Here is an 11,113-nt window from a genome sequence, read left to right on the forward strand (position 1 = left end):
TAAAATAATATTCACCTTTCATTGTTATTAACATTATTAACCATGTCAAGGTTTTGCAAACGGCTTGTTGAACGCTATGGAAAATGTCAAGTTAAAACAAAGCGTTTCATCACATTAAAACGCTTACTAAAAAATGATGCGTTAATTCATTTGAAATATCATGTGGGTGCTTCAAGTGTTTTAGGTGAATGAGGTTCAGATACCAAAAAAAAAAAAAGTTCCTCATTACATACAAAACAAAAAAACGTTTGAAAGACAAAGGCCTTGCCAAGACACTGTAAAATTGTGTTAAATAACCAACAGAGCTGTAATTCAAACATTTTTTTTAATTGTACTTTTTTGTGCTCGAATGCTGTGTATTATATTCATCTGATTAATGTTCATTGTGTGAATGTCCACAAAACATCTTGGCGATCTCACTTCCTGAAGGAGGGAACGGAGACGTGACATCAGTGAGATCCCCAAACCATCGATAATTGAGGTGACGTCGAGAGAGACCGACTGAAAGGGAACTAACTGGAAAGCTTTCGGAGTGGAAAAGCTGTAGGCTATTATAGAAAGGAAAATCTAAAAGATGAAGAAGAATTAGGAAAAAAAAAAAAATCTAATGATGAATGATTTATCGCTATTGCATGAATATGTAAATAATGGAATAATCATAACTGTAGTTTTTTCCAAATGTATTATAATCTAATTAAAAGTACTTCATTTTGCCTGATTATGTAATCTATTTTACTTGTAATCAGTTACTACCCAGCATTGATGCTAAATAATGCAGCATTTGGGACAACCAAGGTCTTTTTTTTTTTCCTCCAACAAGCCACAGCAATTTTTGAAATATACATTTTAATATGAATTTATTTCAACAGTGCTCAACTGCCACAATTTTTCTTATGTACCCAAACGGAAAAGGGCTATCCGACTGTAATGTGTGAAAATAAGAGTACACAGTGCAAAAGATTAATAGTGTGAAATTAACTAAGGCCTTTTTTGAACAAGTCACATTTTATTCCCAAATTTATCTATGGAATGTGAAGAGATCAGATCCCCCCCCCCCAGTAAAAACAACAACAAAACATTACAGTTTACCGAATGTCATGCTCTCCCAACTTCCAGCCTCATTTAGCCGATTCAAAACTAATGGAAGAGGTTCTTAAACAGCCTGAACAGGAAATGAAGCTAATGTTCCCACAGAGCAACAACCTACAGACCAGGGAAAAGAAGAGAGAGAGAGAGAGTGAAGGGAAAAAAGTTAATATTGATTTGTGACCACATGCAAACAATTTAATGTACTCTGAAGAACACTATACACAATTAACTGCACTTTAGGGTCATAAATTGATGATAATGCACTGTGTGCATCAGTACAGACGGAAAACCTGATTTCAGGAAATTTGCAAGGTAGGCTTATCGCAATCTGAATGAAGTTAAAGACGTTTATGAACTTCAAGCAAAACACAATCTTTTGTATATATCGCTTGAGATACGCACACTTGTTCCAGACAGCTAAAGGTTTTACGAGTTCAACTGAATGCAATTGTTGTTGATCATTGGTGGAATAAAGCAACATTACATACAGAGCTGTCGTCAGTATTAAACCACTACTGTTAGCCCAAACAAACATCTGTTAACAGAACATGCAGTAAACTGTCACGGCTATGGCAAAACCCAGACCTCATTACACTCAAAGTGTGAAAAAAAAAAAAAGCGTCAAACCAATTTAGACCCTATGCTAATTGAAATGTTTTTTTTCCCGTTAAGAGTGCTTTAAACGTTTGAAACCGTTTGCATGTATTTTGTGGCAGGCGCACCATGCGTCGACGGGCGGAGAGCGTGGAGTCTAGAGCTCCGGGTGCACGTGTGGCGAGGGGTCAGCGCCGGCCGGCTCTTGGCACACCGCAGGAGTGGTGAATTCCATCAGGTATTCACAGCGACTCGGCTCCGATGTCGAGGTCACCACAGTCTCCTTCCCACAAGTCAGCTTCACCTACCACACAAAGACACACTTGGCAGAAAAACCTCCCAGAGTGAATGGCGCAGCGGAAGTAATGAAAGAGCCGGTACTTACTGTAGTTGATCTGTTTGGACCTTGCCAGCACCCGGTGCCGTGCTCGTATTTCATCACCAAGTACTTATTATTTTCAGGCCCTGACCAGCTTCCCCACGTCCTGGGAACACGAGCATCTCTCATTAAATACGCTCAAAAATGTGATGACGAAGTGATATTGAAGAAGAAAGAGGCGTTTTAATGTGGTTTGTTGGTCTTAAAGAGGTTTAAGCTGTTAAGACCAGGTGTTTAGTTGAACGCTATGGATGCTCCATAATAAAATAAAAAAAGAATGTGATATCACTACATAGCCAATATTAAAAGCTCTATAATGTCTAAACAAACATTTTTATCCTTTACTTCTATTTTCTGATATTAACGTGCCTGTGAGTCAGAGACTGTAAATTACAGTGATCCCGAATCGAATGAAAAATGAAATGTTACAAAAAAAAAAAAAAAGAATAAAGTTAAATAAGTAAATTTAGAAATTGAGCAAATACAATTAGAATCTACAGAACAATAAATGGATATTCATTTTGAGTTTTTCATAAGATCATACTTGTGTATTGAAACTAATATTTCATAAATGTACTTTAAATGAGTGTTAAATAGCAGCAAAAAACAAGATCAGTAAATAGAAAAACAAACCAATATACTATTTATACCACCATTCAAAGGTTTAGATTTTTTAAAGGTTTTACTAATTGAAAAAAAACAAAAAACTGTGTTATTCTAAAAGGCTGAATTAATTTGATGATATTAATTTTAAATAACTACTTTCCATTTTCTTTCTTTCATACTTTAAACTGAAAAGTGTCCAGAAACCTCTAAAGCACAAACCACCTTGGTCTGGTGTAAGATTTTTTATTTTTTTCCACACAATGTCTCTTACCCAAGGTTGGTCTCTGAGCCCCCGTACTTGGGCTTCTGTGAAACCCGGTTGAAAGGACAGAGTCTGTAGATGTACCTGAAGGCAAACAGAACACAGAAATAAATAATAGCACAAAAATATCATTCCAAGAACAACAAACGCCGGTTTCACTTACTCGCTAGTGGCGAGTTCGTAGCACTGGCTGTACAGGTAAGTGAACTCAGCATGAGGGCCGAAATCAAAAGACAGCTCTTTTTCAATATTTCTGCAACACAATCAAAGGAAAACTCAACACAGTGCTCAGCAGCAGGGTCCCTGTGTGCCAGCGTCAGAGAACACTGAAAATGCACTGAAGGACACGACTGATGCAACCGTAAGCCGAGCAAACAGCGCGCGCACGAATGCATATGAAAAACTAGTCTGTTACGCTCCCACTTGATTTCAAACTCAACATAGCAGCACTGAACAAACCTGATTTGATCGTCCATCTCCCGAAGAGCTTTTTCAGCCTCCTCAAAATCATCTCTGGCCTTCTGAGCGGCTGTGAACCAGAGAACATTTTGTTAGCAATTCGATGAGTACCAACATACTTCTCTGTAACGTACTGATGAATAGGATTGGCGGCAAAACCAACCGTCGATGAGGGTCTGAGTGTCTGAATCATAGGGCGGCATGGCTTCCTCATCTTCATGACTCTTCTCGGGGGTCTTAACGGTGGGCGGAGCCTGTGAAACACACAACCGTACTCGCATAAAGATATAATTTTTTACACCTGCACAGTACGGTGAGCATGAATTATAGCACTCTGTGTTGCAAGACCTTTGCCATTGCGCCTTAGGGCACGAGTTAAAGGTTAAGGACTTTAAATGTCAAGCGGAGAAGTGTTAATAGAAGAATCAAAATGTCACTGCGGATCTAAACATCACTGAAGGTAATGCTTGCTCGGGGTTTCTGGGTGATAAACTCTCACACCTTTTCATCTTCTTCGTGATAATCATCTTCATCATCGTCGTCCTCGTCCTCTTCCTCAGAGATGTCATCTTCTGGGTACGGCTCGGATTCATTGTCTACCACTGGTTCCTTGACTTCATCTGGAGGCGTTTCCACTGGGGCAGGTTCCTCGGGCTGGGACTGAGAGAGAACGGAGGATCATGGTCGAAATGCATGTTAATAGGCTACTGTGTTCAAGGATAACTGAATGTTAAAATTTGTGTGCTTTTTTTAATGTCAAGCATTAATGCTAAACTACAGATAATTCAAAATTAAAAAGTATTAAATATTTAATTTAACTAACTACACTACTAGTTACAAAAGATTTCTATTTCAAATGCTGGTATATATATATATATATATATATATTCAGCTTTGCCATCTGAGTATGTACTCAATTTTAACACACATTGAAATAAAAAACAGTAAGTTTTAATTGCAATAATATTCCACAGTATTATTCTTTTTAAAGTATCACTGGTCAAATAAATGCAGCCTTGGTAAGCATAGACTTTTTTTTTCTAAAATGAAAAAACAATTGTAATGATTCCTAAGTTTTTTAATTATAGTTTTAATTCCAATGTTTATTAACTATAGAGAAAATCATGAAACGGCAGGGATGCATATGTAAATTATGCTATGTATGGTTGCTCAAGTTAAATATTAATATTAATTAAAATTAAATGTTAATTTTTTTCATGTAGTTAAATCTAATCATTTTCACTTTTGATTATTTGCATACTGATTGCTTTAAAGAATATTAATAAGAAAAAGATTTTCCTTTTTTTTTGTCATGAAGAACCTCAGAAGTCACTGCTTCTCTACTAACCTCTGAGTGGTACTTGTCTTTAATGTTGGTCCAAACACTCTCAAATGTTGCCGTGTCCACCTGCTCAGCTCCTCCCATCAGTCCCTGAATGAATCGCGAAACAAACATCTAAATTAGTGGCAAATAAATCACTAATTGCATTTCGAAATATCTAAAATTTCTCATATGTATTGAGAAGTGATTAAATGCAAAAGTACCTGGATCTCAGTTTCAGTAAGTGTGCCATCAGCATCTGGATCCAATTCAGCGTGAGACTGAAGCTCAGAAACAGACACACTGACACGCAGAGACAACACGCCAGTTTATATTTATTCTCTAGTTATATGCACAGAACGAGAGAGAGAGAAAAAGAGAGAGAGAGAGAGAGAGAGAGAGAGAGAGAGAGAGAGAGAGAAAGAGAGAGAGAGAGAGAGAGAGAGAGAGAGAAAGAGAGAGAGAGAGAGAGAGAGAGAGAGAGAGAGAAAGAGAGAGAGAGAGAGAGAGAGAGAGAGAGAGAGAATCATTGGCACTTACAAGCCATCTGCATTGTCATCCAGCTCCAAAAAGGCTTCTGCCATTTTGGCTTTGTCCTTCTCCAAGTGAATAGCTGCCTTTTGCTCTGGAATGTAGTTTAAAAAAAAAAAAAAAACAGATTAATGTCAAATCGATTGATGAAATCAATTGGTGAAACCCAGCCTGCACACTAAACACTACAAGTCAACTTTCATATAGCTTAAAGAGACATAAATTTGCTTTGAGTCTGAACAGCTGCACTCACCTTCCCAGGCCTTGAGGTGGCGCTCTTTAGCTTCCTTCTCAGGCTGCTCTGCTGTTTCTTTCACCGTCCTAAGCGCTTCAACTTTCTCCTCGAGCTGTTTCTTATTTTCCTGCATGTTGGTAACCGTACCCTACAGAAGAGAGAGCATTTTTACGTTTACCCACACTTTGACAAAACATGGCTTTTTAAAAGTGCAGAGTATACAAGCAATTATTCAGTGCGAGAGCAGGATGATTTCTGTTGTATGCGAGTAAAAGAAAATAACAATAAAAAAAATAAAGCTAAGCAAATATGACTGCAGCATTTCGCCATGCTTGAAAACTGGCATTCGCTAGGATTTTTTGCAACACCAGCAGCTGAACAAACAAAAACAGCCACACAATCGGTAATAAAATAGTAAAGCGAAGTATTTTGACATCACAGGCTGATGTGAGGGTTTATACAAAGCAGATCTTACCTGCTTTTCTTGTCGTCCTTTCTTGGCTTCCTCAATGAGCTGCTGTTTCAGGAGAAATCCCTCTTTGGTGATCTCAGCCATCTTTTGCAAAACTTCCCGCTCTTTACGTCCCAATTCCCTGAGAACCAAACAAATTCCGCATATTTCAATGTGCATCATAAGCGAAAATGGAAAGCAAAACAATGAAAAAATTGTTCTCATAAATACAAAAGTTGTAGTGTACATATTTCCTTCAGTAAAAAACACACAAAACAATTCACATTTAAACACCTAAAAGGTTTGTTATAGAACTTTTATAAATTGCTCATTTACACTGAGATTTTTTTTTTTTTTTACAATGACCGAAGACATCTGTTTGCAACGGAGCACAAAAATGTGTCATGTGTAATGTGCTTTTCCTTAGAAAGCAAATACAATTGCACGAAAACTCACTTGCAGGTATTTTCACATTTGGCTCCGCTGTTGTACTCATCAGTAGTATCGCAGCAGTCTGTGGAGAGAAAAGATTTTAAATGCAAAATCACTCCATTCATTGAACGAAGCTGAGGCAAATATGATCAAAATGCAGTGATCTTACCACAGATGCCGTCATTAATACGGGAGGATGGGATAAACATGGGCCGGTAACCAGCATTGGTGCAATGGAAGCTGCCATTTGGACAAGCAGCGGTGCCTGAGGACCCACATAAAAAAAAAACGGTCATGCACTTTCTACTTGTCAAAGACTTCTGACAAATTAAAATTCTGAGATCTGTTGTACTCAGTTCTTGTATGTCTGCCTTGCTCTCACTGAAGCTATTTACATGTGATGAAGCCTAAATTAAATCTGCTCTTCATATAAAGTGAGCATGTCTCTTTAGAAGACTTCAACTGAACCAACGATTTACTCTTACTTCGCATTTATGCACTTTTCGAAACCTCTACGTTTCGGCGGCACGAATTTGCAGGTTTCGTATTCTTATAACTTTTTCTTTTGCGTTTTGAAAAGTACCAAAAGTTTATCTTTTGAAACGACATTAGAGTGAGTAAATGATAACAACTGATAATTCAGGAGAACATGCTAAAGGCTTTTGAATGTAAATCTGAGGTAAAAAGCTTTAAATTAAAGAATGGTAAGATAATAATCGTAAGTTATAAACCAAATGAAGTACCTGGCTCATCTGAACCATCCTTGCAGTCACAGTAGTCATCATTCACTCGGTCAAAAGGAATGGTCCGGGATCCATCGAGACAGGTGAAAGGCTTGTTCTCCTCATAAAACGGTTTCTCTTCAATTAGACAAAACAGTAATTAAACCAGTCAGTATGTTCAGAGAAACAAGTGCAGGTTTAATACAGAATATACAATAGATGATATAAGACTTTACTTGTCAGTGGCACTCCTCGTGGTCGCTGAATCTCCACAGGTGTCCCCAAACTGACAGCAAAGGCCAATGTTAACAGCAGGTGCAGGCAGGTCATGATGCCTCAGGAAACGCAGGGACAAACGCGAACTCCCACTAGAGGCGGGTGACCTTGGTTCAAAAGGAAGGCACAATGCATCGTTCAACAGAACATCACAGTACGTCCGATCATTCGCAAATATACACCACACGCCAGAGGTTTACAAAAGGCTACATAAAATTAAGATTAACGGTCGCACATAAAACCGTCTATAAAATGTCTTGTTCGCATCATCCTCGTTAATTCAATCTGAAATGGCTTCCGCACACACGGCCAACCGAACACACGGAACTACTCACCGAGCAGAAGAGATAAACAGTACAGCGTCAAGATAGCAGGTGCTATGTTTCAATAAACACCACGCAAACTATATGTGCGCTTGTAAAAAATTAGTCAAAGACATCTAAAATAATCCATTGTACAACATTAATTCGCTACTTACTTCCGAAGAGCGTTCTCGCACCGTTTGTTACGTCACTAGATGAGCGGTGTTCTCAAATGATTGGTGGATTCGAGAGGAGGAAAGCGGCATTGTGGGTAATGAAGTCATAAATACACATAATGCGGCACAAAATCGGTGATATGATTATTGATGAATCAGTTACCAACTATTTCCATTGGATGTACACGCTGTTTTGTTCACATGACTGAGACATTGTTGATTAATGATGCATCCTTTAATATAATTATTTATAAATTGTATTACTGTATGTTATTTCAGTGTAAAATAAAGCATTGGTTTCATTTAGGCCATATCATTACACGTGTACAATACTATACAATGGTAGTAATGTTACATTTTGTATTGAAATATGAGGTTCAAATACTTCATTTCGCCGATTTTCATGCAATAATTTGATTACTTTTGATGCACCAAAAATATTTCCTTAGCAAAAATTGCTTATTAAATGCTCATTAAATGTACGCAAATGTGGCGATTGACAGGTTGAAAGTAATAGGCCTAATAATAGTATTAATATAGTATTTATCACCTCGAAATATTGATTTTGAATGTTATAAGAAAATATATGATAAATACATACAAAATAATTAAATGGCTATTCTCAGGAAAATGTTTTAAATGGTCTAAGCATTTGTGAAATAATTGTATAAAACTATTTTTACCAGTAAAACACATATTAACTTATTTTATGTATATGTTTCTTAATTAACTGAATTGATAAGTAAAGATTCTGACTTGCCCTATCAGTCAGAGATGTTGAAATATATATTAAAGATTCTATGCATGAACTTTTTTAATACAGAGAATTAGTTATCCTATATTCCCATCTAGTGTTCATCTTTGGTATTATCTAACTATCGCTTGTTATATAATCTGATAGTTTTCATTTTCTGGAAGCCCCCGAGCATGATAAAGTATTGAAAGTAAGCATACTTCCTCAGAATGACTTGTGTTGTGTAAGTAAAAAAAAAGGTGATGAATTTAGAAAATAATCAGATGTAATCCGTTACTTTACTTTAATAAAGTAATTGAAAAGTTACACTACTTTTCATGCTACAATGCAAACGTATTGTGTATAGCGACATACTGTGTACTAAAAATAAAAGCTTAGACAATTTAATATAGTAGCAGTTATCATTATTTAGTACATTTTAAATGATGTAACACTGTGCAATCATTTGTATCTACAATTATTACGTATTTTCAGCTCGGCAAAATAGCAAATATATCTCTTCTGATGAGCAGTGATTTGGGGAGAAGGATCAGGTTCACGCTGATCTACTAAATTCATCTTATTAATAAACAGCGGTTAAATAGAGCGACTAAGACACACTCTGGATACCGGGGACTTCTGTAGAAGTGACTCAGATGAAGAACATTTGCGTTTTAAAGAGCCACTAATATAATTCCTGACATTATTCTTAACTTTATGAGCTACATATTTTAGTTTTTTTTTTTCAAACAGGCTATTTTCAGAGTAAAATCTGCGGGATGTTGGTTGAAATATGAAATATCTAATATTGATATCAATCTGTATTACGCCGCGGACGAGTGTTTTGTAAAAACAAAAAAACAAAAACAAAGGATTATTCAGCTGCGGGCGCCATCTTGTGGCAAAGCGCGGGAATTAATTCGGCGCGGCACTCGCACTGCATTATGGGGATTCCCTAGCCTTTGATTGTACATCGGTTGTACCATTGACATATAAACACCTAGACGCCTCATTGGTCACTTTGAGCCGTTGCTGTGACGCGTCCGCCATGTTTATCCGGGCAAGACTGCTGTAAAAACAAATGGAGGTAAATAGGGGGTTGCTGTTTTTCTGGATAAAGTCAGGATAGTGTTTACATTCATCAAACGATTTCAGTGGTTTGTGACCTACGTGGACTTAAACATAACTCTACCTTCAGTTATTTAGTCCGGCTTGGAAAAAACTGTGAAAGCTCACACTTAAAACTTGATTTGTTGATTTGCTTGGTATTTTTTTGTTAACAGTTCTAATATTAATGAAGTATAACTGTAACATATACATGTAAAGTCATTTTAATGTTCCTTAAATGTCTTCGGCCCCAATTTTAGCTTTTCTTGTGCCCAGGTCAGAACACAGCTCATTCCCTTTGAAATACTGGGCTACTAAAAATTGACCATCATTGAGAAAATTAAATAAAATCAGTAAATACAAATCAAAAAGTGACAGCCTGCTAGTCTGCTTCCCACTCTAGATATAAACTCCACAACAAACATTAGCAAAAGCAACTGACAATCCTTTATGGATCCAGTAAAACTTACAGTGGTAAAATGATACAGTGCACAATAACATAATAAAAGTGTTATGTCATATTGAAAAGTATATATAGTAGGCTACAACTTGTAGTAAAGTGAATAATATAATAAAACAGCGAATGCTACAGTACAATAAGTGATATAATAGATTTATAATAGCAATTACATGTATAATACCATATAAAATATAAATAACAATAGATGGATAAAAGCAAATAGAATATGTAATATGAAAGGAGGAATAGTACAGAATAAATAATGAAAAATAAATAGCAGCTTATAAAGTAAATTAAATAATAGTGAAAACGACATATATAATAGTATTTGTGTAATAATTATTAAACAAAATAAGACACAACTAAAAACACGCAAACATTTATGGTGGCCAATTCTGAATTGGGTTTAATTAATGTGTGCAAAACAAACACTAAAAAGATATGAGCTGAGCCGAATTATATATCAAGTCAAAACCTGACCAATAAAGACAAATTCTCCACGTCAAGATCTTCCTATATTCTATAATGGGGTTTTTCAATTAATTAACAAAATAAGTGACAAACAACTTGAGAAAGCTTGACATTTTGCTATACAACACAAATTACACTCACCCACGAAGTAAAAACCTAACAAGAAAAACCTAAGTTAATAATCATAACAACATGAAGAGCAATAACCAACTATGCTTTTGTCGTGACATCGCATCTTCACTCACTGAGGAGTTACTGTGTTTTTCCTTTATAAGCTATTTACAATTGTGTAAATAATTTTAAATTGTAATAATTATAATATTGTAATTTAATATTTGGTAAAAATGACCCTGGCAGAGACAGAAAGAGTAAATTAAAGCGAGAGCTTTAACTATAACAAATATGATATCAGACTGTGGAAGTCTTGTCTTCTGGAAATGCAGAGAACCGACTTTCTTCAGATTTCTTTAAGGCTTGGATGGTCCTCATTGCAATGCGCTGAAAAGG

The 11,113-nt window shown here is 36.3% G+C and overlaps 1 protein-coding gene across 2 annotated transcripts; it reads right to left on the reverse strand.

Annotated features, from left to right (window-relative positions):
- Nucleotides 1–829: 829 nt before the first annotated feature.
- On the reverse strand, nt 830–7,923 carry prkcsh (protein kinase C substrate 80K-H). 2 transcript variants are annotated; one of them, XM_043234888.1, is made up of 18 exons: nt 7,836–7,923; nt 7,318–7,464; nt 7,103–7,219; nt 6,529–6,624; nt 6,384–6,441; nt 5,952–6,069; nt 5,495–5,624; nt 5,251–5,335; nt 4,935–5,013; nt 4,738–4,821; nt 3,891–4,049; nt 3,553–3,643; nt 3,390–3,459; nt 3,094–3,183; nt 2,940–3,014; nt 2,069–2,168; nt 1,812–1,987; nt 830–1,203 (listed from the first exon to the last, which is right to left on the reverse strand). In XM_043234888.1, exons 2-17 carry the CDS (start codon nt 7,409–7,411, stop codon nt 1,841–1,843), a joined length of 1,593 nt encoding a protein of 530 aa, XP_043090823.1. In that variant the 5' UTR covers nt 7,412–7,464; nt 7,836–7,923; the 3' UTR covers nt 830–1,203; nt 1,812–1,840. The 2 variants fall into 2 exon arrangements, with proteins under 2 accessions (XP_043090823.1, XP_043090822.1); XM_043234887.1 differs by lacking the exon at nt 7,836–7,923 and adding an exon at nt 7,693–7,829.
- Between the last annotated feature and the right edge of the window lie 3,190 nt (nt 7,924–11,113).

This window comes from Puntigrus tetrazona, chromosome 3 (assembly GCF_018831695.1).
Source record: "Puntigrus tetrazona isolate hp1 chromosome 3, ASM1883169v1, whole genome shotgun sequence".
In the NCBI taxonomy this organism is placed as follows: Eukaryota; Metazoa; Chordata; class Actinopteri; order Cypriniformes; family Cyprinidae; genus Puntigrus; species Puntigrus tetrazona.

Bases quoted from the DNA above. Each gene is read 5' to 3' on its own strand.
- prkcsh (XM_043234888.1), bottom strand. From the start codon at position 7,411: ATGACCTGCCTGCACCTGCTGTTAACATTGGCCTTTGCTGTCAGTTTG. The intron at 5,336-5,494 runs GTGAGTGCAGCT...ACTACATTCCAG, and splicing joins CCACCTCAAGGCCTGGGAAG to AGCAAAAGGCAGCTATTCAC. The intron at 1,988-2,068 runs GTAAGTACCGGC...TTTGTGTGGTAG, and splicing joins GTCCAAACAGATCAACTACA to GTGAAGCTGACTTGTGGGAA.